Source organism: Mobula birostris, chromosome 5 (genome assembly GCF_030028105.1).
Source record: "Mobula birostris isolate sMobBir1 chromosome 5, sMobBir1.hap1, whole genome shotgun sequence".
NCBI lineage: Eukaryota > Metazoa > Chordata > Chondrichthyes > Myliobatiformes > Myliobatidae > Mobula > Mobula birostris.
This window is the reverse complement of record NC_092374.1, coordinates 173,189,150-173,215,609: the sequence shown is the minus strand read 5'-3', so window position 1 is coordinate 173,215,609 and position 26,460 is coordinate 173,189,150. Positions and strand designations below refer to the sequence as shown.

The window sequence follows — 26,460 nt, the reverse complement described above, 5'->3', positions numbered from 1 at the left end:
AAGAGCACTGGGCCATTTGAAAACAGTAAAAGGTGCACAGCCACCCACACATCAACATCCACAACTTACCCACACTTGAGCCAGACTCTACCCCACCCCACAGCAAGACCCTGCCTCACATCCACACAAACATCCAGATCCTGCCTCATAGACTGGACCACCTTACATCCAGCCACAGCTAGTGGGGAACAAGTCCATACTGAGGATATTGCCAGGACTGGGAGGTGCTGGGCAAGCAGTACATCCCAATGAGAAACTTCTCTGTGTTATACCAAGTGAAAGCCCCTCCCAGCAGGAATGGCAGGTAGTCCCCCACTTCCCATTTCCAACCAAGGAAGAAAATACTTGTTGCTCAGCCTAAACTAATGTCCCTGAAACAAATCACCGCAGCACGCAGGTTGAAACAAGAAATCACTCCCACCATCTTCACCACTGGGCCTCAGACTTAATAGACAGAAGAGGGCAATATCTGAGCATGAACAGCGCAGCTGAACTTTCCATAAAGCAACTGCATTTGCTGGTCTTAGAAGTACCACAGGCAAGCAGCCTAGGGGAATAGAAGACCATACACATTTCTGAGCACCACCATTGACCAAATACAGCCCATGTACTTGCCTAGGCTACTCCCAACAGCACCTTCCAAACCTGCAATACCTCCTGCTCAGACAAAGGGCTTCAGCTACATAGGAGTGCTGCCCTCTTCACACTGCACAACATCCTGATTTGGAAATTTAAGCGTTGGGTCCAAATTGTGAAACCACCTCTCTGGCACCACAGCCACAGCTGGTCAAGGAGAATCCTCACCACCACTGCCTCACAGAAGGTTGATGCTGACCTTGTCGGTAACAAATTTAGATCGACATTGGCAAATGTCAAGTTGAAATAGATCAGCTTTCACCACAGATCTGCTGGAACTGCAAGCAGAACTTAGTGCTTCCCTGAGAGGTCAATTCCACCCAAGAACACCATCAAAAAGCAGCCTCAATACACAAGTGCTTAACCCTTCCTCCCACAGTCATTACCCAAACAGCTTCAGTCTGAAGTGTTACACCATCACTCCCAAGGCTTCTGTTTACCCTCTCCAAGCTGCAGCCAGAGTCCTTTCACTATGAAGCACACTAGGTGGTGTGGCAATATTTAAGACAGTATTGCAAATGCTGTTCCTTTGATGCACATGGCTTGCTGTGGTCGTCTCCCTGTACAAATCTCAGCTCCCAAAAGAATCTCAGACCCTTGACATTCATCTCTACACCAAGCACTGGGCTTCATCACCCTTGCATAATTCTGACAGGGAAACAATTCCAGGTCAATCTCTGCTTCTAAGTGCAAATGAAGCCCTGCACTGAAGTGCAAGGTCACAGAATTTAGCCGGTACTTCAAGTGTTTCATGGTCAAACATTTTATTGAGAGCTTCTCGTATCTTACACTCCAGACAAGCTAAGTTTTACTTTACCCCAGGACTCCACACTACCACCCTCTGCTCAATGACCCTGCACATCTGATTTTTAAACATTAAACAGTATAAAGCAACCACTCAATCAAAACACAACTACTGCCAAAATATTTTTGATGAGACATAACTGACTATTCTGATGAGACATAACTGACTATCAACAAGAGCAGAAAGCACAACGTCAAATGAAAACAGCCAACAGAACAGATGCAAAAGAATGCAATGAATATCATCTTGGACCTGCTAGGTATCTGCCAAGTTTGGCACATGCCAAGACCGCAATTGAACTCAATAATTCTGGTTCTACTGAGCCTCTAAATTCAAATACTTGTTTCTGTGAGCTCTATACCCCATCCAGCAGCAGAACTTATGTTCCTCTCTGGCATTCAGTCACCAAGGACCAACATTCACCCTGCAGCACCTGCTGTATGGATGACTGAGTCACACAAAGCAGCATTCTATCAACCGGCTATCTGAACATGAACTCCCCTCCAACTCCCATCCAGAAACCACACCACAGGAAGGTTGGTGGCTACCCATAACCAGCAGGACTCTGGTCAGTGAACTGCCCCTGGGTCAAGGTAATGAAGTCAATTGCAGCCCCAGCTCTGTCAGCACCCTGTGTTGAGGTCTGCTAACCACAGAGTGAGTGCTCCTATACTGCCTGACTCATTAGCACCAAGGACAGGGAGATGAGAAACAGGAGCCTTGGATAGAACAGCCAAAGTACCTGGCTTTGACACATTAACATTTTGGTACAGTACAGTAGGGAAACATAAAACAGCCAAATTTATACAAGCAACTCTTACAAACTGGAGCTCTTAGTTCTGGTGAGAAATATACGAACAGCAGCTTTTACGAGAGGTTGAGACCGTTCGGTAACTGTGGGCCAGCCATATACTGTCATAATCAGAATCCTCGGACAGGTCAGCAGGTTCGAGGCGGGAGAGGCTGCTGCGGCGAGCCGAGTCCAGGCTTGACAGGTCATCGTCACTCAGGACATGATTGTGCATCAAGTCAGTCCCCTGCCATGCTAGGGTGGTTTGTAGGAAATGACAGGTACATATGAGGGCAGGGGAGGGGTCAGGGCAATGGAGAAACAAAGGAACCAATCCAAAGGTGAAATTAAAGCAAAAGTGGAGTGAAGACAAGGAGAGAAAACACAGTGTTAGGCAGTGACTAAGGTTCAGCTTCACCAGCAAGGTTAGATTCAGAATTGAGATTATGCGATGATTATAAAAGGCCTTTGATAAATTGGAGAGCATTAAATAACTACAGGTTAGAGGCCTCAAAAGTTAAAAGTAAATTTATTAGCAAAGTACATATATGTCACCATACAAAAACCTAAGATTCATTTTCTTGCAGGCATACTCAATAAATCCAATAACCATAACAGAATCAATGAAAGGCTGCACCAACTGGGCAAACAACCAGTGTGCAAAAGACAACAAACAATACAAAAAGGAGGAAATAAAAATAATAAATAAAGAAGCAATAAATATCGAGAACATGAAATGAAGAGTCCTTGAAAATGAGTCCAGAGGTTGGGGGAACATTCTAGTGATGGGTCAAGAAAAGTTAAGTGAAGTTATCATCTTTGGTTCAAGAGACTGATGGCTGAGGGATAATAACGCTTCCTGAACCTGGTGCTGCAGGTCCTAAGGTTCCTGTACCTTCTTTCTGATGGCAGCAGCAAGAAGAGAGCCTGAGCTGGGTGGTGGGTGTCCCTGATGATAAATGTTGCTTTCCTACAATAACGCTCCGTGTAGATATGCTTAGTGATGGACTGAACCACATCCACTACTTTATGCAGGATTTTCTATTGAAGGGCATTGGTGTTTCCGTAGCAAACTGTGATGCAGCCAGCCTTCACCCCCAGCAGTGCAGTCTCCCCCAGCCCTGACTCGTGGTGGGAACTTGGAGCCAGCAAATTTCTTCCTTACAAACCAAACATTCTCCATATGATTCCCACATTAGCTCACAGAGCACCACGCTAACACAAACACAGAGGTCAGCACAAGTCTAAGTAATGTCAAGGAAATAGAAGAAAGTTGATGCTGTGCTTCAGGTCCATGGACTGAAGCAACCACTCTAGGTTCGTAGGTCAGTGGTTTGTGAAGCTGATGGGAAATGAGTATTAGTAAGGACATCAATAGATAAAACACTGATTATAGTAAGCAGAGTTTACAAAAAGCAAATCTGACATTAAACCCTCTGCTCAATTTACGAGGTGATTGATAAGTTCGTGGCCTAAGGTAGAAGGAGACAATTTTCGAAAACGTAGCACATTTATTTTTCAATGTAGTCCCCTCCTACATGTACACACTTAGTCCAGCGGTCGTGGAGCATACAGATCCCTTCTTTGTAGAAGTGGTCCACAGCAGGGGTGATTGATCAGTTTGTGGCCTAAGGTAGAAGGAGATGAGTTATTAACTTCAGACTTTCTGCATTATCACTCAAAGAGCTGAACTGCATGTGCATGTAACAAGAGTGTCTTGGACCTCCAGGTAATCCACAGCAGGGGTGATTGATACGTTCGTGGCCTTGGGTAGAAGGAGATGAGTTATACAGCTCTTGTTACATGCACGTGCAGTTCAACTCTGAGTGAAAACGCAGTAAGTTTTAAGTTAATAACTCATCTGCTTCTACCTTAGGCCACGAACTTATCAATCACCCCTGCTGTGGACCACTTTCTGCAGGTCCAAGACGCCGACTTCTACAAAGAAGGGATCCGTATGCTCCACAACCGCTGGACTAAGTGTGTAAATGTAGGAAAACTAAATATGCTAGGTTTTCTGAAATTGACTCCTTCTACCTCAGGCCACAAACTTATCAATCACCCCTTGTATGTTCCTCAACAGGCACCACATCGATATCCTGCATAATTAAGGATTTCACTTTGCCATTGACTTCGAAAAGTTAATTTCACTCAAAGTGACATGATAGGAGTGACGGGAACCAGCAGGTAGCCCCAGGTTTACTGAGCAAGTGCAGTTAAAGGGGCAGGAGCATCTGGGGGCCCACAGCACGGACCAATTGAAGACCACAGTTTGAATGACTCATTGGTAGGACGTGAGTAACAGAGGCAGAGTGGACATTGAGAAGATGACAGGGAGCTGGTACATTGAACCATTGATGGCACTCCTACAGCATTATTGGGAATGGATATCATGATTTAGATCAAATCCGACAAAAGAGCGGCATGTACCTATATTTCTCAGTCAGAGTGGTATGTGAATTATAAGGGAAGCTCAGGTAGTTGGGCCCTTGTGTGTCCCACTGCCCTCTTTCTTGCAGCTGGAACAGCATACAGGATTGCGAGATGCTGTTAAATAAGTGTGCAGAGTGCCTATCGAGTAAGCCGTACTTACATCAAGCTTCTTGGGTGTGTTATAAACCCCCTAGGCTTCATTTTTTCTGTGGACTTTCACTTTAAAACGCCGAGAGAATGAGACTGACCTTTGGGACACTGTTGGATTTCTACTGACTACAAAATTGCTTGGTTACTATGGTGAGAGAGGTGGAGTTGTTTGATGGACAATGAATGTTTATGGTTTCTCGTGGCTTGTTTTGAATAAGCAAGGTCAAATAATCCTCTTACAGACACACACAATTCAGTCGAGATGGTTTCGATCAATGAAAGACACCAGTGAGTGGGGTCACTGGTTTAAACTTCCAGTAGCCCAAAAGGGGTGAGTTGAGATCGATCCAGAGTATTGATAAACAACTCTCACAAAGTATTGCATCTAGAAGAAGTTGGCAGAGAGGAGGGGAGAGGAAGGTTTGAAACAGAAAGAAACCTAGTGACAAAGATTACTGTTTGGACTCTCTCCAAGTAGCCTGTAAGGGTGAGTTTCATTCCATTCGAATACGAAAGTGTGATTGTCACATAGTTAATCCACAGGAGTGGGTTCTCTGGTGAGGGGAAAACCTTTGTGAATACGTGTGTGTTTACCCATTGTCTGGGTGTGGTAGTTCACTGAGAAAGGCAAATCACTGTTGGAGTTATTTTGTATGTCATGGAAGTGGATACGTGGTTATCACGTTGTGTGTTTGGGGTTACCGTGTGGAACCTACCGGTGTGTCGACCCTGGCCTGGGTGGTGGTTCCCTTTGCGATAAGCTACTGTTGATGATGCTTCGTGTGTGGAGTGGAACAACTTCAGAGATAAAACCTACTGCTATTGTTATTTTGTATTGCTGTCGTGGAATCTGTGGAATATCGACGTAATTGCCTTCTCACAACACTCGCCTTTGGATTACAAATATCTCGCATTAATTAACCTGAGGATTGAACTGAACTTTCTTACATACCATCGTAAGATTGTAACTCTTGCCACCTGAGCTTGAATAAGTTTGGGAACTTCATCTATACACCTATATATGCATAATCCTGCTAACTTTTGATCACCTGGTTAAGTTACTATATTTAGTAGCTACTAACAAAGATAGTGAATTTTAACGTCAAAAACAGACTCAAGGTGTCTTCTATTGTTGCTGATACTGTTAGTGTTGCTTGCATATAACCGGTACTTTCCTCAGGGTTGCATGTACATAACAGGTGATATTGGTCACACTCACTGAGGCAAGTAGAGAGCATTTCACCACACTCCTGATTTGCCCCTGCTGGTAGAAGCAAGGATGTAAGGAGTTAGTTAGTCACTCTCTACAAGATTCCCAACCTGTATCCTTCACTTTGTGGCCATGCTATGTATGTAGTTGCTAAAGTTTCTGGTCATGGTGACCTGCCTAGAATAGTGAGGTTGGTGCAGGGGAACTCACCACTGGTAATACCCAGGGATGAAGGTAGATAAGTTGACAGGGTAGCCTCAAAGTTGATGCCATAAATTTTAATTTCTCCTCCCCCCAACCCACTCTTTATTACATTCCCCATTCAGTTACCCTCCCACCCTCTTCACCTGCCGATTATCTGGTTTCCTTCCTCCTATGGTCCATTCTCCCCTCCTATTAGATTCCTCCTTCTTCAGCCCTTTACCTCTTCCACCTATCTCCTCCCTTCTTCACTCCATCTCCCCTGCCCACTCACTTTCCCCATCACCTGGTCTATCTATCACCTGCAACCTTGTATTCCTTTCCTTCCACCCACCTTCTTGTCCTGGCTTCTGCCCCCTTCCTTTCGAGTCCTGATGAAGGGCCTTAGCTTTTCCAGTCGACTGCATATTCCCCTCTATTGATGCTGCCTGACCCACTGAGTTCCTCCAACATTATGCATGTTCATCAAGATTTCCAGCATCCGTAGAATCTCTTGTGTTAAAGACAGCTAACGGCTCCTGATAGGAGTCACTATACAGAATTTGTGTAGTTAAAAAGTTTATTGCCACTGTCAACCTAAGCCTGAATGCTGTTAAAAGTCTTCCCACAGGTTGCCCATGACCTCCACAACCAGTCAACCTTAATTAGAAAAAGCACCACAGAAACAGCCCATAGTGCCCCATCCAGTTCACACTGGTATTTATCCTAAGAGGAACAACCTAACTCTACCTGACCTACTTCTTCCCATATTCCCCTTTGTTTAAACTTCTTCAAATCTGTTCCTGTCTCGTGTCACTTACCAACTCTGCTCATATTTTCACAACTATACATAAAACTATCCTGAACTCTAACCACAATCTACCTACTCTCTTCCTTTATTCACACCGAATTGAAAACCTCTACAAAAACACCTCAACCTCTTAATGAAAACACTCCGGAGTTGGTCACTGTTTAACCAGGATTCAATTTCTACCACTAAATATATGCGATGTAATAGAAATACTCAGCAGATCCTTCAGCATCTCCAGCAGGGGAAAGCAGAATTGCTGCTTCAGACCGATGACTTTACAGGAGAACTGCGAAGTAGTAACACTATGCTGCACCGATGGAGAGATACAGAGAAGGCCGAGTGTGAGGGCAGAGACCAAGAAACTGAATGGCATGAGGGGTGTGTGGTCAGCAGGGGGGAAAAAGGCTTGTTAACCATAGTTGCCTGTACAGAGGGAGATGAATGAAAACAGTGTTGCAAATGACACTGGAACTGTGAGACTTTCTGGAAATCTGAAACAACTTCAGAGAATGCCGGTAAATCTCAGCAGGTCAGGCAGCATCTCTGCAGAGGGAAACAGAGTTGCTGACCAAACACCAGAATCAACCAAGTCTGCTACAAAGACTGATTATCTAAAACTGGCTGAATCAAAGTCACAGTGGATACAAGATACACCTACACTGACCTTCATTGGAAGAATGTGCAAGCTCAAACAGGGAATTCAGAATGAGAAATAATGTTCTGCCCTCGTGGACTAATTAAAGGTATTTGGTAAAGCAATCACTCAATCTGTATTTGGGTTTGAGTTTGCAAAAGTAACATCAATCCACAGGTGTAATCCTAAACTCTGGCTGTCCGTTACGTTAATCCTCTACCCACTGTTACTCTGATCTGTTTTTTTGGATTTTACATTGTTACAATGAAACCCAACATAAGCTTAAGGGCCAACACCCTTTCTCTGACAGCACATTCCAGTCCTCACAACTCAGTAACGCATTCAACCATGTTCAGAGAACCAGCCCTTCCAATTTTGATCAGTTCTGATCTCAAGGTCATTGACTTGACATGTTACAAACTGCTGGAGGAACTCAGCAGGTTGAACAGCATCTAGTTGGGTGGAAGATGCAGAGGGAACCTTGCCCCAACTTCATTACAGATGTCCAGTGTCTATACACATCTCATCACAAAGGTCCCACATCTTTCTGCAACAAAGATCCAACCAATTCCCCTCACCAACACTGACTCTGAACAATTTCTCCTGATGCATTTCACGTCCTACAAATTAAAGGTGTAGCCTCTGGAACCTGTATGGGCCCCAGCTACGTCCATCAATTCCTGTTCAAAATCTTTTTCGGTACTACTCCCCAACAATGACTACACCAATTTTATCTCTGCTACCAGCCTCCACGTTGAGCTGAGGACAAGGGCCTGTGTTCCAGCCCAAACATTGACAATTCATTTCTCCCCACTATCCCTCCAGCAGGTTGCTTGGTGCTCCAGATTCCAGCAGTGTCCAACTTCACACATTAATTCTGCTTCCCCTACATAGACGCTACTTGACTGAGTATTTCCGGAACCATTCTTATTTCAGATTGTAAGTATCTGCAGTATTTTGTCTTCATCTCCTTTTACATCTCCCCTCAGAAAGATCAGTTGAGAATATTAAGGTTTAATGACCTCAGTCAATACAACCACCCCTTGATCATTCAATCTCTCTGGAGCTCCACCCTATTTAAGATGCTTCCTTTCTTTTCATCAACTTGCCCAAGGAAGTTTTATTTTTAACTATTCTCTGATGGAAGAACACAGACCTGAACTGTTGACTCTTATTTCACTCGTCACAGACGCTCGTATGCCTAACGAATATTCCCAATATTTTCTTCTTTTTGCTCACATTACCAACACATGCAGGTTTTTATTTGCTTTATGACAAGCAGCACTTCACAAATACATCAGAAATTACCAAAGAAATCATGTAGATTAGAAATCGATAACTTAAATAGGATGAATTAGGCTGAAGACTTAAATTAGGGTGTGCACTTAACACAGGAAGTGTGGTAGCAAACACTGCACTAGCAAATCTGTACATTGCTGGTAACCTGCAACTGGACATTGTGCTCTATGGGATGGGATTACTGAAAATGGTATCAAGCAGATATTTGCAATACCTACTGAGAAAACAAAAGGTCATCTATCTGCAGCATCAACTCTCTTCCTCCCTTGACAGATGGCCATGATATGCTGAGTATTTTCTAGCATTCCTTCAGTAAAGGGGCGTGGGGAATTTTTTAAAAGATATTTCAAGAAGGGCATCAAAGCAGGAGAACGGAGTTGAGAGGGATAATAAATCAGCCATGATAGAATGGCTGAACAGACTTAATAGACCAAATAGCCTAATTCTGCTCCTCTGTCGTATAGTCTCATGTGTTATCACTGGCCAAGAAATGTTGTTGCCCATACTTAACTATCCTTAAAGGTGGTAATGAGCTGCCTTCTTGAATCACTGCTATCTCTACAAGTACCTTCATCTTGCCCACTCCATATTATTCTACTTGCCTGGAATGCAATTAAACAGCCCATGTATTTAAACAAAAATACTCACAGTCAACACACCATGGATCTTGGCCTCAATCTAAGATAATAAACAGAATCAAAAAAAAATGTTTCTCTTCGATTGACCTTTAATCACTAATATTTAATGCCCAGCCCAGTTGATTGTGATGACACATGGTAGTCCTTCACAAGCACAGTAAAATGTGGAACTCTCCCCAGGGAAGCAGTAGACTCTGCGAGGCAGTATAGTTTACAGAAGTTGTGTGGACATTCATTGGGTGAGGGGCAGGATTGGATTAAGTCAAAGCAAAAAGGCAGAATCCAGCCAAATGAAGGGGATGCACTCAAAGGTCTTAGAGGCTCCTCCTATTTCTGGATTATTTTACCATCTATCACAATATTACAGTGCTACAATTACAAGTTAAAGGCAATCCTTTAATCATTCAGTTATTAAACGACCTGTGACTTTGATTTATAAATGACCGACCACAGCAATGGTCATTATTTTAGTCATTGAATCTTAAACTGAAACAGACTTCAGATACTTGGGAAAGACACTATAATGATTTAGTAAGTTAACACCAAGATTCAAAATGCAAGGATCTCTGTGCAATCTTTGCTGAATCATCACACTAGTCTCTCATTGAACTTCAAAACTGATTCTTTAAACTTAATGCTGTGAAACAAGAGGCCACTCCTTCTGGGAATAGAACCAGCATTCACAGTAAATGGAAACATGACCATTTGGCTTCAAAATATAATACATAATAATTCCTCTAATATCCATTCTTTGTATCTGACAGTAACTATACAAACTGTATAGTAACAATGAAAGATACCATTTCTTCCATGGGAATTACGTGAAAAAAAAAACTTAATCCACATTTGCTCTTGCTTCTATATACAAAAAAATCAATTACTAATACACTACTTCGAAAATTCTACAACACCTCACAAGTACAAAGCTGCAAACATCCGACAGGCAGGCAGCAATGAGATGAAATGTTAAGCACTCCAGATGCTGCCTGACCTGCTCAGTACATTACCATTTATAGATTCCTTCCCTGTTTTGCTTTGGAACAGATTTTAGACATTGATACAAAATTATAAAGATGCTGAATGCTTAAAAATGCAGCTGAATTGATTCCAAACGTTAATTGGTTTGAAATTAAGGTATGTATTGAAGTGAAAGGTCATCACTTACTTGAGTTCAGAGTCTGACGGGTTTTGGCACTAGTGCAGTAAGCTTCAATAACTTTCAGTATTTGTGCATCTTCTTCAAGAGCTGCTGTGCCTGGGTAATAAAGATAAAACCCTGGTAGAAGACAAGTCACAAAACACAAACATTGGATTGATGACACTAATGTTTTCTGGGCTTCCAAATAACTACAGATTCAAAATCTCAAATAATAGATTTGCCGGCCAGCCTGAGCTTTGAGCAGCTTGCTGACTGTGATCCTAGTACAAGGCACATTGGGCTACAATATCAAACTAGAGGCTGATTACTTCTTTTTACTCAATCCATTTTGTTGACACTGAAGCTGCCGATAGCACAAGATGTCTTATCAGAAGTTACACAGTGTCACCCACAGCTAAACTAGCTACCAAGTCTAATGGAGACACCACTTTTTCCCCTTATTAGGGAGAGAGCGAGCCTGTGTTATGTCAAATTACCAGGTGAATGAGTAGTCTCATTAAATGTACCTATTGAAACCTATTGGTTACAACCTAACGGATACCTGTGTGCCAGCATTGACCAAGAACGATACTGATTCAGTGAAGCCTGCTTCCCTTATGTGAAGCACAGATCTTTGAATGCTCTCTCTAGCCTCAAATTAAACAAGATCTAATTCCAAACCAATATTACAAAGACCTGTAGAACCCTAAGCACATCCAATTCTGAACCATCAACCCACTGTTGGAGGAATGTGACAAAGAAACAGGTTGTTCTTCCTCCTTCTAGTGAACTAGCATTTCTGTCCCTTTACCCATATATCCTACCTCAACTTCCCTTGCCTCTGATGTCCCCATCGTCTGACAATAGTTCAATCAGGTCAAAACACACCAGGAAGTTTCCTCCCTACAGATCATATTCAGAAATCATTGACACTGACCACATCGGCAAGCAGCTGAAGCCATAGTGACTCCCTCCTCAGCATACTGACTCAGAAAATATTGAACACATCCTTCTCCACACAATTTCTTGTTGAATAGAGTTCTAAGGCATGGAGGGGTTGCTGTGGACAAAAAAAATCACATCCAATGCTCTTTTCTGATTAGAAAACAAACTCTGTCCCTCAAGTCATTAGTTTCAGTGACCAAACACATTAGGCATTGAGTAATGTCATGTTAAACTATGTTGCTTGCAAAGTTAAAGTAGACATGATGTAATCCAGCTCTTTTTGCTTTAGAGAACTAAAATCTTCCAGGCTTTTACCAACTTGCTCACCTCGAGCTGGCCAGGGGCAATGTAAATATAATCCAAACCAGAAGAATGAAGGTGATACAGTCAGCTGAGAGAAGTAAAGAATATGGCAGAGACAGTCAACATACTTTTCCTCAGTGCAAACTCCTCATCAGAGGGTTTCCTCTCTGGTTTCCGTTTGGGAAGCAGCTTCTTCATGGTTTTAGGGCTCCTGCTGAGGTCCTGCACAAAAACAACACAAAATATGCCATCAGCCATTGCACTGCCTCTAAACCTGAGGTGGATGAGCTGCCCTGGTAAGCCAGATTGATATAATTAGTGAGAGGTCCAGGGGCACTGAGGAGGCAAAGACAGTAGAAACATCTACAAGTATGCTCCACATCAAAGAAAGTGTCAGAGGCTTTTACACAATGGGACAAGTATCATGGTGCTTGGGTAAGTCAGGATATTGTATACCTCAGGATGGGGGGTGGGGGCTGTGGGGCCAAAGGAAAATGCAACAGCCTCAGTTAAATACAGCAACTCTGTATTCTCCAGAGCCTAACACATACCATATAGGACAACTAAACACATGCACCAAACTGAAGAATCATATCAGAATGCAGCCAAAGTAAAGACCAACCTCCTTGTAACAAAGAGCGGCAGAAGGTTTCAACGGGGCTGCTGGCCGGAGGCAGCTCAAGGTCCACGGCTTTGGCATCTTGGGGGGTTCCAGAGGTCCCCAGCTCAGCGTGCTGTGGGATGTCCCATGCAGGGAAGGATGAGGAAGGGTATGGTAGGGTGGAGTCACGGAGATCGGATACCCATCAGAATGCTTGTTGAGTGGCGTCACAGGGTGCAATGGAAGCTGAATATGGAACACAATAAGTACATTAGTTCTTCAATTGGAAGAAGTCAGCTTTTATTAACATGATTCGAAAATGACTCAACCCCTGATGGTACAGGATCTGCATGAATATCCAATGTCTCACACAACCAGCAAACAAAACAAATGCCCTGATGTGAGACTGAGCTCTGAGACTGAGTCAATGGAGCAAGTGAAAGGTAGGACTGTGACACTAGCAGGAATGGCTTTCTGCCCACAAAATACAGTTCCACAATATCCAAACAGTTTGAGGAAGACAGAGGGGGATATATGGGTTTGTCAAGTTCAGGTGCCTGAATGACTGGATGCATAGAAAAAAAGGAAAGGCAAAAAAATAAGTGAAGATGACATAAGTATTTGGATAGACAGAGACTGATTAGGGACAGTCAACAGGGCTGTGTGTATGCAGGTTGGGTCTAACCAATCTGAAGTTTTTCAAGAAAGTTACCAGGTAATTGATGAAGAAAAGGTGGTAGATGTAGTCTACATGGACTTTTGCAAGGCTTTTGACAAGGTCCATACTGGAGGTTGGTCAAGAAGGTTCAGTCGCTTGGCATTCAGGACAAGGTAGTAGTAAATTGGATTAGACATTTACTTTGTGGGCGAAAGCAGGGAGTGGTAGTAGATGGTTGCCTCTCTGACTGGATGTGCAGTTCTGGTCAACTACCTACAGGAAAGATATCAATAAGGTTGGAAGAGTACAGAAAAAAATTACAATGATGTTGCCAGGACACTGCCAAAGACGAGAGTTAAAGGGAAAAGATGAATATGTTAGGACTTTATTTTCTGAGTGTAGGAGAATGAGGGGGAGATTTGATAGAAGTATAAAATTATGAGGGGTATAGATAGGGTAAATACAAGCAGACTTTTTCTCACTGAGGTTGGGCAAGACGACAACTAGATATCATGGACTAAGGGTGAAAAGTGAAATGTTTCGGAGAACATGAAGGCGAACTTCTTCACTCAGAGGGTGGTGAGAGTGTGGAATGAGCTGCCAACGGAAGTGGGGGATACAGGTTCAATTTCAACATTTGAGAAATTTGGATTGGTACATAGATAGGAGAGCTATAAAGGCCTAAGCTCCCAGTGCAGGTCAATGGGACTAGGGAGAATAAGAGTTCAGCACTGACTAGATGGGTCAAAGAGCCTGTTTCTGTAGTGTAGTGCTTTATAACTCTATACAGAAAATGAAGCGGGTGTAGGGGTAAAAGGAAATTCATAAAGTTCAGAGAAGGCAGATAAAAATAAGCATTTTAAAATTACATACAGAGCAAGAGGATAACCAAGTATTGAGTATATCAGAGACTCAAAAAGCAACCTGGTGTACAGGCAACAGAGATGGGTAAGATTTTTAATGAATACCTTGCAACTGCCTTCACAAAAGAGATAGATGATATTGACATTGTGGTTGAGGAGGAAGTGCGTGAAATATTGGATTGATAAACATAACAGACAAATATCAAGGGATTTAGCAGCATTTGGAAGTAGATAAATCACCAGGACCAGAAAAATAGAGATATTCTTCCCATCACTTTCCTAGCCTCCTGTGATATCAGAATGGCACCAGAGGAGCAGAGCACTGCTAACATTACAACATGGTTTTGAAAGACAAAAGGTATAAACCATGTAATTGTAAGTGAATCAGTTGAATTTTGGTGACAGGCTGAATAAATGTTTGTTTAGAAAGGCACAGATTAACTCAGCCAGCACAGCAGAGATAACTACACTGTATAATACTGGCAACTAAGTCAGTTTTGTTTGAGAGACAACAAGGAGAGTCAATAGGGCAGTAGATCGATGGAGTCCAAACAGACCCTAACCAGGTTGTTCACCAGATCCTTAAAAGGCATGCTGTTCATAAAACATACACAAACACAGAAAGCTCACGGGATCCAAGTAAGAGCAGCTGAAGCAAAGCATGAGATGCAAGTACTGGAGGATAATGCCGGACAGATGTTTTAGTGGTTGCTGAGGTTCCACAGGTTCCTTCTACCTGTAGCACTTAGTAACAAGTCAAACTAAACATGTCATAAAGGAGAACAGCAGCAGATGCTTGAAGTCAGAAATAAAACCAGTACTGGAAATGCTCGGCAGATCAGACAGCTCTTTGCTACTGTGAAGCCATTGGAGATGTTGCCAAGACTTTGAAAAGATTCCATAAGACATAGGAGCCGAACTAGGCCACTCAGGCCATCCAGTCTGCTCCACCATCCCATCATAGTCATAATCATAGTCATACTTATACTTTATTGATCCTGGGAGAAATTGGTTTTCGTTACAGTTGCACCATAAATAATAAATAGTAATAGAACCATAAATAGTTAAATAGTAGTACCTAAATTATGCCAGTAAATTATGAAATAAGTCCAGAACAGCCTATTGGATCAGGGTGTCTGACCCTCCAAGGGAGGAGTTGTAAAATTTGATGGCCACAGGCAGGAATGACTTCCTCTGACACTCTGTGCTGCATCTCGGTGGAATGAGTCTCTGGCTGAATGTACTCCTGTGCCCACCCAATACATTATGTAGTGGATGGGAAACATTGACCAAGATGGCATGCAACTTAGACAGCATCCTCTTTTCAGACACCACCGTCAAAGAGTCCAGTTCCATCCCCACAACATCATTGGCCTTACGGATGAGTTTGTTGATCCTGTTGCTGTCTGCTACCCTCAGCCTGCTGCCCCAGCACACAACAGCAGTCATGATAGCACTGGCCACCACAGACTCGCAGAACATCCTCAGCATCGTCCGGCAGATGTTAAAGGACCTTAGTCTCCTCAGGAAATAGAGACGTCTCTGACCCTTCTTGTAGACAGCCTCAGTGTTCTTTGACCAGTCCAGTTTATTGTCAATTCATATCCCCAGATATCTGTAATCCTCCACCGTGTCCACACTGACCCCCTGGATGGAAACAGGGGTCACCGGTACCTTAGCTCTCCTCAGGTCTACCACCAGCTCCTTAGTCTTTTTCACATTAAGCTGCAGATAATTCTGCTCACACCATGTGACAAAGTTTCCTACCGTAGCCCTGTACTCAGCCTCATCTCCCTTACTGATGCATCCAACTATGGCAGAGTCATCCGAAAACTTCTGAAGATGACAAGACTCTGTGCAGTAGTCATGGCTGATCTAGGATCCCACTCAACCCCATACACCTGCCTTCTCACATCCTTTGATGCTCTGACCGATCAGGAAACTATCAACTTCCGCCTTAAATACAGGTGTCCCCTGCTTTTCGAACGTTCGCTTTACGAAACCTCACTGTTACGAAAGACCTACATTAGTACCCTGTTTTCACTTTCAGAAGGTGTTTTCACTGTTACGAAAAAAAAGCAGCGCACGATAAAAGGCAGCGCACGCCCCGAGCAGCCGCTCTCCCCTGGATTCGGAATGGCATTGCTTAAACACATGCCTGTGAGCAGCCGTTTGCAAGATGAGTTCTATGGTTTCGGAAAAGCCTGAAAGAGCTCGTAAGGGTGTTACATTTAGCGTAAAACTAGACATAATTAAGCATTTTGATTGTGGTGAACTAAGTAAGGACGAAGTGAGTTTGGCTTGTGGAAGTTGACGAACATGATGTTGAAGAAGTTTTGGCATCCCATGACCAAGATCTGATAGATGAAGAGCTGATGCAATTGGAAGAAAAAAGATAACAATCAAAACCGAATGCAATAGTGAACTGAACGCCAAGCAACTGCGTGAGATTTTCGCTGCAATGATAAAGTACGACTTTAATTTTGAAAGGGTACGTAGGTTTAGGGGATATTTGCAAGATGGTTTGAGTCCTTACAAAGAACTGTGTGATAGAAAAATGCGCGAGGCTCAGCAGTCAAGCAAGCCTTCCACATCAGCCACAGCAGACGACGAACATCGACCTTCGACATCGAGGCAGGCAGTCATAGGAGAAGATGAGCTTCCTGCTCTAATGGAAACAGACGACAAGATGACACCCCAGTGTCCCACCACCCCAAACCCCAGGCCACGGACAGATACCGATTTGCGGAGAATGCAGCGGTAGCTGGGAGGCACACAGCACATCTTTAAGAAAAAAGCCGAAATAAACATGTTAATTAATTAGGTGCCGCCTGACACGTAAATGTCGGCCCAAATCAGAGACGACGCAATCGGAAATCGGCACTGACCTGGGCCAACAATTACGAGCCGGGCGGCACCTAATTAATGAGCATGTTTGTTTCGGCTTTTTTCTTAAAGATGTGCTGTGCGCCTCCCGGCTACCGCTGCACCCCTGCATGCTTCGCGGCAATGCATCGGTCAGCGGCCCGGAGGGTGGAGGTCACTGCACCACCCAACCTGCGACGACTCAGTCTAACACACCATCATCAGTGTGCTCAGCGCTGACCCAATTCTGGTTAAGTGATACTACACTGTACATACATTATTTCTACTTTATATTAGCTGTGTATTTTTACGTGTTATTTGGTATGATTTGGCAGCTTCATAGCTTAAAGGTTACTGGAGAGCGCTTGAACCGTGTTTTTGCCAAAAGCGCTTGCGTGAGATTTTCTGCCGACGGCACTTGCGCGAGATTTTCAGTACAGAGAACAGTGCAGTAATGATTGTGGAAAAGTATTTCTACTTTATATAGGCTGTGTGTTTATCATATCATTCCTGCTTTTACTATATGTTACTGTTGTTTTAGGTTTTATGTGTTACTTGGCATGATTTGGTAGGTTATTTTTGGGTCTGCGAACACTCACAAAATTTTCCCATATAAATAAATGATAATTGCTTCTTCGCTTTACAACATTTCGGCTTACGAACCGTTTCATAGGAACGCTCTACCTTCGGATGGCGGGGGAAACCTGTATACCCACGGACTTGGTTTACGCTGCAGTCTGTGGCAGAATATTCCACAGATTCACTACTCTCTGGCTAAAAAAATTCCTCCTTACCTAATAAGATCCTGGTTATTACACAATACCCAATCTAAGGTAGCCTTTCGCTGAGTAAGCTCAAGGACAAGCTGCTCTAAAAAGCCATCTCATAGGCATTCAACAAATTCCCTGTCTTGCGATCTGACACCCACCTGATTTTCCCAATCCCCTTGCACATTGAAGTCCCCCATTACAATTGTGTCATTACCCTTATTACATGGCTTTTCCAGCTCCCTTTGCAACCCCATAACCTGGCTACTATTTGGAAGTGTATATATGATTCCCATAATGGTTTTTTTTAACCCTGACAGTTTCTTATCTCAACTCTCAGATTCTCTGACCCTGTGTCACCTCTTTCTAAAGGTGTAATTTCATCTCTTACCAACAGAGCCACACCACTACCTATGCCCTCCTGCCTGTATTTCCATACAAAGTATATCCTTTGATTCTGACCACAGGAAGATACTGCAGCAAATGGAATTCAATTCAGAGAAGCGTAAAACAATGAATTTGGGAAGTGGCCATGAGACAAGGAAACACATAACACACAGGCAGCAGGATCAGGAGCATGCCATCCAGCACCTCAAGCCCGTTTGGCTATTCAACAAAACCAGGCCTGGACTTTCCTGGACCTGGAATATTCCTTGCTCTGTCCCCATTTTCCTTGATTCATCTAATATCCACCACAGATTTACAACTGTTAGGGTAAGGCTTTCCCACCTTCCCCGTGAGAGCTTCTAAGAGAACAACCATATAATAAGGCACATCAGAAATCACTGGCATCTCAGGGTCTAGGCATAAGCATGGCATTGGAAATTGGTCTCTTGTAGAACCTACCGAGTTTTTTTGGTAATTGTCCCTACCTTGTAACAGGTTTTAGAACCCTCTCTCATGGTAGCCCACAGGAAGAAACTCCCAAGTTACAGCTGGTGATGAGGGAATTCCCCCTTACAAATCTTGTTAAAAGCACACCCGGCTGAGATTCCCCCAGCCATCGGTGCTGCTGCTCAAATCGGTTCCATGACCTTCGGGGCACAGGTATTATAAAGGTGCCAACCCCACCACACTCCGCAGTGGTCACCCCTTTCACTTACTGTGTGACATGGCATAGACTGCTGCCTCACAACTCCCACACTTGGGGCTTTTGTTTGCTTCTGCAGATGGTCTGCCCATTCCTGCATATCCTGGTAGTTCGAGCACGACACCAAAATCCGTTCAATCATACTTCCTAACCACAGGGAAACAAAGAGGTACACAGGTCAAAAAGGTCAGACACTGAGTTGTCACATTCTCTTGCAAGGCAATTAAAAACCTGACATTCGGGAGTTAAGATTACACATACAGCTTGGTTCAATGTCAGCTGGTGTGCTAATGACAAGCCTGGTAAAACTCAAATAAAATGCTCAACATGCATTCCACTCTAGCAGACACCAGCACCTCAAAGACCCCCTCACACTTCTGTCTTGGAAATGCACTGAGTGAAGCTCCTGGAAGTTCTTCACTGTGGGAGTACCTTCCATAACAAACAGACTGCAGCTGCTCACCGTCACCTTCATCATTAATAACCCTTGGGTTTGCTACATCCCAGGAATGATATACTAAAGAAATGAGACAGCTTGTTTTCCACCATGATATTCTGTCCTACCTGGCAATTTATCCATTTTTAAATGCTGATAAATCCTTTCATACTTCATTTCTATTGTGTTTTTTAACCATCCAATATTTCACACACTTATTCCTTAACCGTAACATCAACATCTGTCTCTTTTCTGAAGACGGCTGCAAAGTATTCATTAAAAACCTTATTCTTCTCTGCACCCACACCAACTTGTATTTTTGATGACATTCTTAACGCTTCTTGCTGTACGTCATAAAATATCTGCAAATTTCATCTATCAATTCAACGAGGCCAAGATCATGTGGTCTCAAGTGGCCAATCCAAGGGTGGTAGCCCAACCTCAGATCCATTTCCCAGTGAAGCTCCATATCAGGTAACAATCTCTGAACTAGCTCAAGATATTCCTGCAAGTCACAATTTTTTTGCCAAACAACTTCTGAAATACAAATGTAACTTTTATTTGCAATTTAAAATGACAAGAATGCACTTAAAGCAAGAGTGTGTTAAAGTAAGAACTTGTTCATCCAGCTGGTTTCTCAGGGACTGGTCTCACTGGGACGGAGCAGAGTTGGTCCCACAGACCACTGCTCCCAGGCCATTGCTCATCACAACACCGATTCCAAAACTGAGCAGCACCAAATCCTAGCTGTGTCTGCAAAGGAAGGCAAGAGTAGAACAAAACATTCTGAGCAAAATTAACTCACCAGTAATTTCAAAGCTGTTCTTGTTCTCATCACTGTCCTCTAACTTTGTGACGGTTAATCCTGTTAATGGTAATTTCCCCTAATAACCAAGTAAAACAGATAAGTTGATATTATACCTCACAAACATTAAAAGCATTCCACATATGATTAATTAGCTTGTTATTCTGAAGTATTTAATCACAACTACAAACTAATAGCAATAACCTGCAATAAACAGAGTTACATCAACATACAGACATATCATCCTTATAGTAAGGTATTCCATCATGCTCCATGGATATTGTCAGAAAGGCATTCATATATTCAAATGAAGTATGTCACCTTGTTGACTTGGTACAAGGCACATTTTAAGCCACAAGTTGCACAGTTAAAAGGTTGTTTACAACAAAAAGCAGAGTTTCATACATGCACGTTATCTTACTGGTGAAATGTTTGTACTAATTACCACAGAGGTCTGTGCCTGGTTTTTCATCTATAACCTCATCTATCAAAGATTGCCTATGATGAAGTAAGAAGAATTACAAGCCAAGTCAGACATGACAGAACTGAATAATCAAACTGCACACTTGGTTCAATAAAGAAACTGGCTGCAGCCAGGGGAATAAGCACAGTGAGGTTGAAATACAGATGACAATGACCATGAAACTTGTGGATTTTATATCAAAATGTTCACATTTACAGCTTGCAAACACCTCATTTACAAAGTGTCACTGGCATTTTGCTTCACACAAACTTCCCCGATCTGATTGCATCTCATACTAACAACCTATCCCCTATTCTTTTTGTCTCACGTTCAGCTCAAATCTCCGAGGGAGAGAATTGTACAGATTAAAAATTAGCTTCATTTGATAAATGTGCATCAAAACATCCAGTGAAATGCATCACTTACATTGAGAATGCACTGGGGGCAACCTTCAGTTATCGCCAAGCTTCAGGCACTAACAGCATGACCACAACTTACTAACCCTCACTTGCACGTCTTTGAAACATAGGAGGAAACCCACAGGGTCACGCGGACAGCATACAAACTCCTTACAGACAGCAATGGGAAGTGAACCCTGATCTTGCAGCTTGTACTGTAAAGTATCACAATAATCACAATGCTACCATGCTGCCTCACCAACCACAATGAGAATTTTACATTTATCACCCTCTGAGTGAGTTAGTTACACTTCATTGAGAAAAAATATTGGATATTACTGGATTCAGGCACACTTATTCTAAGCATCAGCATAACTTCTATTGCCAGAGAGCAAGCATTTCATCGCACACACCAGCTTCCCAACAGAGTTGACTTCTACTGATCCTGGCAGTAACAGAGCAAGGTGGTGATGGTAATCTTGGATATCAGTTCTATTCCTGCAGGAGAAGAGGACTTTTTTTTTTGTTACACAAGTTTTACAGACCAAAGAGACTTTGCTGATTTTGCAAATAGCCGACTATAAAGCAAGTGAGATTCCCTCACCTGGTAAATGAAACCACTCATCCTGGGACTGGCAGAGAGCATGAGAAGGACGTGTGGAAACAGGAGAAAATACCTCTCACATTTTTCCTGAAAAGGAACATCAGTTAGGAGTAGTTAGTTGACAACTACTTTATTCTGCAGCCACACAGAATGGAGGCTGATAGAGTGACAAATTATCAGGCAATCATTTTAACACAACTTCTGACATATTGACTACAATTGGTGGATCCCAGTAGGAACAGTGGAAACACATTTGTTCTAGTGGTGAAAGCTCATTTCCCTAACTCCTCAAACCAGCTCTACATCGTACTTCCCCAAACCTGCACATTCCCAGACTTTTTTTTTAAGGCATCCGTTAGTCTTGCGAGACCATGGATCTGCGCCTGGAAAGTCTTCACTCTCCAGGGCGCAGGCCTGGGCAAGGTTGTATGGAAGACCAGCAGTTGCCCATGCTGCAAGTCTCCCCTCTCCACGACACCAATGTTGTCCAAGGGAAGGGCATTAGGACCCATACAGCTTGGCACCAGTGTCGTCACAGAGCAATGTGTGATTAAGTGCCTTGCTCAAGGACACAACACGTTCCCTCGGCTGGGGCTCGAACTCACAACCTTCAGGTCGCTAGTCCAATGCCTTAACCACTTGGCTACGTGCCCACACATTCTCAGACTACCGCAAGTAAAATATCACCTCCCAATCCCACAGTTTCAGAGCTCTCGAACCCTGCACAAAATCCAAGCGGGTAAGTGGAAGGGAAGAGTGAGGAATCTGATGAAAGCACCAATCAGGGGCAATGACAGCCAGCAGCAAACAGGGTTTATAAATTAACATTCAGATAATCACTCTTTTCACTTTGTTTCAGGAAACAGGAAATTCCCAGATTACTTCCTGATTTTATTCAGCAAATGATGTGGGATCAATAATTCAAAAACTATTCAATTAGAACAAAACACTGCACCGCAGGAAGTCCGACATGCAGCACCAAAGACATCAACGATGTCATTCAGTTCCTCCTCACCAGCTACAGTGGGGTCAATCCCAAAAGGTGGGTGGGATGAGGGGCAGAGAACCTCACACTGAGAGAGACCGGGTCCAACAATCCGTGGCTGCCAGGATCAGGCCAGAAGGTCAGTTACCTCGTTACCGCTCTGTACCATGACCTGGGACATGTAAATGACGTTGCCCAGGGATCGAATATCTTCTCCCTCCCAACCATGGACTGTTTCCGTCAGGATCTGGAGTTCCAACTCCTTTCTCTTCCGGACTTCTTGACACTGAGACTATTGGAGAAAAAGAATTAAACTTTAGCCACTGGATGCACAGACCGATAGTATTCAAGAACGGAAATAATCCATCCAACAAAAGTGAAAATACCCCTCTCTGAAACCTCCCTCTTTGCCACTGTCACTCAGAACACACTGGCAGTGATCTGGTCCATATGCCAGCAGAGAGTATGTGGCCTGAACACAGCAATCACACTCAACCACCTGTCAGTGAATCACTCCATCTGCTCTCTCCTTCTCGTTGCTAGCAGACCTTCCCTAAGCTCGGGACAATAAATGTCTACTTGACGAGAAGCAGCTCACCCCACGCACTTGAGGTGTCCCAAATCCCTAGTTTCCTAGGGAGCACTGCTCTATAAAGAGTGTACACAGTGAAAAAACATTGAGAGATCTAGGATGCTGAGTACCAGATTTATATAAAATTATTTAATAAAACTCAAAAGAAACAGTTAAGTTAAACAAATTAATCAGTGGAAGTCTAACTCCAAAATATCCAGTCACATAAAGAATAGCAATTATGACAGCAGCTATATTTCATTAGGAGTTTGAGGAGAGTTGCTATGTCGACAAAGACTCCAGCAAATTTCTACAGATGTACCATGGAATTTCTAACTGATTGCATCACCATCTGGTACAGAGGGGCCACTGCACAGGATCAGGAAAAGCTGCAGAGGGTTGTAAATTCAGTCAGCTCCATCAAGGGCACTAGCCTCCACGGCATCGAGAACATCTTCAAAAAGTCTTCCCTCAAAAAGGCGGCATCTATCATTAAGGACCCTCACCACCCAGGACAAGTCTTCTCATGCCTATGAGAAAGGATTACAGGAGCCCAAAGACACACACACACAACACTTTAGAAGCAGCTCGCTCCCTCCTTCATCTGATTTCTGAAAGAACAATGAACCCATGTACACTGCCTTACAATTTTTGCTGTAATGTAATTTTTCTTATTGAAATTTATAATTTTTTTTTGGGGTCGGCTGGTGGTGCAATGACATCGGCGCCAGACCCGGGAGCAAAGGTTCCTGGTTCGAAACCAGTCGGGTCCGCTCCCAAGTATGCTTTCCATCCGTGCCAAGTTGAGTGTTAAGATCGCAACTCAATCTTGTAAAATAAAAAAGGGGGAAAATACTGCGAAAACGTCTGTGTGGGGAGTGGCGTGCCACAGTCTCTCTCTCGCTCTGCACCTTGTAAAAGCCATGAAAGAGACATCACGGATGCACGCACAGACTCGCACACACGCAGGCACATGCCAAACAAAAAGAGAAATTTGTAATATTTTTAATGTATTGCCTTGCAGTGCTGCTGCAAAACAACAAATTTCACGACATATGCTAGTAATATTAAATCTGATTCTGACCCGGAATAATAGCAATACACTGCACAAACGCTCACAATGAACATGCTGCAGCAACTTGCACCTTACCGAAAGACTTTTGAATGCAGTCATAGCTCTCTGAATGTCAGGCCAGTCTGGGTGGGATTCCTGTGGCAAAGGGTAAATGTACACATCACACATCTAGATTTGGTACTCAGGAAGCCTTTAAGAAATTCCTTCACCCATTCCATAACTCTGTGACCTTGTTTAGTTAATTGAGTTTGTCTACTGTGAAACAGCCAACTTTCAAAGTGCCAAACCTGTCAAAGGCCAGAGTCCAACCTGCACATCCACATCAACAAACCAGGGAGATGACAAATTTCAAAATCACCCGATTTGGTTAACATGTTTACAGAACTAAGCACCATTAGCAATTAGGAATCACTTACCTCCATGTGACGCTCCAGTTCCTTCAGCAGAGTCGGGTATTTGTCCAATCTCATAAAAGGTTTGCTCAAGCTGGTGGTAAGCATGAGGATCCCAGGACTGGTTGCTCCTTTCATTTCCATAAACTCCCCCAGTTCCTCACTGAAGATAACAAAACAGCTCAGAAAATGACCCCCACTAACACTCCATGTTCTCTGACAGAGCTCAAACCAAAAAGACATTCTTTTACCTCATACTTGCCGTCAGCACGCGGCCCCCTTCACACACCTGCCATCGGCACAGCCCATAGACATGTGTGGCCTTCACACCTGGTTATCTTATACTGCCTTCACACCTGGTTATCTTATACTGCCTTCACACCTGGTTATCTTATACTGCCTTCACTCAATGTTTATACACACATCCTCTCATACACAACACCCGGTCCCACTGCATAGACACCTTCCCACATACCCATCAACATTCCCCACTTATTGACACAACGTTGGCAAGGCTCAGTGCTTGGAATTTCTGCTCCTTTGAAGACTTTATTCCTTTCACTGAAATGGGCCAAATCACATACCTGTGCTCTGTGAGGACATTCACAGCCCAGGGATGGTTGGCACAATATGCAAGGTACAGACTTTTCATCTGAGACATCAGGTTTGCGAAGCAGCCACCGACTTTCTGCTGGGATTCAGGTAACCTACAGACACGAAGCAATGAGGGAAATGAAAATCAAAAACTGCTGATTCCAGCAAACTAAAATAGAATAAAGACGCTGGAGTCTGACAGAGTTAATACTTCAGGCTGAACATCTTTCATCTTAGCCTTTTTAACCTGAAACATTAGCACCTTCTCTTTCCACAGCTGCTGCCTGACCTGCTGGGTTTTTGCACCACGTTTCTTAAGTTAGGGCACAAGGTAAGCACAAGGTTGATATCACTGACATACGTCATGAAATTTGTCATTCTGGGGCAGCTGAAACGTGCAAAACAAAAAGTACAAGTTACAAAAATATATAAATAGTGTAAAAGATGAGTACCAAGGTTGCGTTCATGGTCTGCTCATAATAGGGGAATTAAGGGTCTTGGGGAAATGGCAGGTAGGTGGAGATGAGTCCATGGTCAGATCAGCCATGATCTTATTGAATGGCAGAGCAGGCTCGACAGGTCAGATGGCCGACTCCCACTCTTATTTCTTATGTTCTTATGCTATCTGATGGCAGAGGGGAAGAGCTGTTTATGCATCATAGAGTGTGGGCCTTCAGGCTCCCTGATGGTAGTAACAAGAGGGCATGTGCCAGGTGGTAAGGGTAATTAGTGATGGGTGGCACCTTCTGAAGACACCACCTCTAGAGGATATCACCTCAATGGCAGGGAGGAGAGCTTACGTTTATTCACATAAATAATGTAAATATGACTAAGCAATTAACAGAAAATTTAAGGGATACCCAATACATGTTTGGTTTGATTTTCATTCAGTCCCTGGTGGTGGGCATCACATCAAATGTAGCATCCATAAGTGCACCTGGGAAAGTCTGACAAACTTTCTTTAGCTCCACGGCAGCCCAGTAGTGAAGGAGTTTTGGTATGTTGACCCAACAACAATGAGGCAACAGCAACATTTCCCGGTCAGAATGATACACAATTAGAAAGGAACAGCCGACTTATGTATTGCATTCCCAGTCCATGAGGTTCTCTGAACTATCATCAATGTAAACATCGCAACAAAATGAGGATTTCGCTCACACATGCCTTGACACCAATCCCTACATTCTCCTCAGTGTCAAACAGTTCAGGACTCAAAATATACAGTGCATCCCATGTGATTCTGCATAAAGATCAAGTAATGTGAGACTGGGAAGGAAACATTAAGGCAGTAGCATGGAGAGAGGCATCACTGAGAAGGCAT

At 43.3% G+C, this 26,460-nt stretch overlaps 1 protein-coding gene across 6 annotated transcripts in view; it reads right to left on the bottom strand.

Moving 5' to 3' along the window:
* Window positions 1-26,460, bottom strand: part of LOC140198052 (rho guanine nucleotide exchange factor 7-like) — an 81,112-nt gene that overhangs the window by 14,976 nt on the left and 39,676 nt on the right. Inside the window, exons 9-20 of one of the 6 annotated variants that reach the window (XM_072258909.1) lie at window positions 25,130-25,252; window positions 24,570-24,708; window positions 24,229-24,288; window positions 22,656-22,799; window positions 21,523-21,609; window positions 20,058-20,136; window positions 18,830-18,963; window positions 12,595-12,819; window positions 12,101-12,194; window positions 10,752-10,841; window positions 2,313-2,486; window positions 1,472-1,475 (exon numbers count right to left, since the gene is read on the bottom strand). In XM_072258909.1, the coding sequence (XP_072115010.1) occupies window positions 1,472-1,475; window positions 2,313-2,486; window positions 10,752-10,841; window positions 12,101-12,194; window positions 12,595-12,819; window positions 18,830-18,963; window positions 20,058-20,136; window positions 21,523-21,609; window positions 22,656-22,799; window positions 24,229-24,288; window positions 24,570-24,708; window positions 25,130-25,252 (1,353 nt within the window). Of the gene's footprint in view, window positions 1-1,471; window positions 1,476-2,312; window positions 2,487-2,517; window positions 3,860-9,596; window positions 9,627-10,751; window positions 10,863-11,661; window positions 11,785-12,100; window positions 12,195-12,594; window positions 12,820-18,829; window positions 18,964-20,057; window positions 20,137-21,522; window positions 21,610-22,655; window positions 22,800-24,228; window positions 24,289-24,569; window positions 24,709-25,129; window positions 25,253-26,460 lie in introns of those variants that run through there. The other 5 variants (XM_072258908.1, XM_072258907.1, XM_072258903.1 and 2 more) reach the window with 5 other exon arrangements.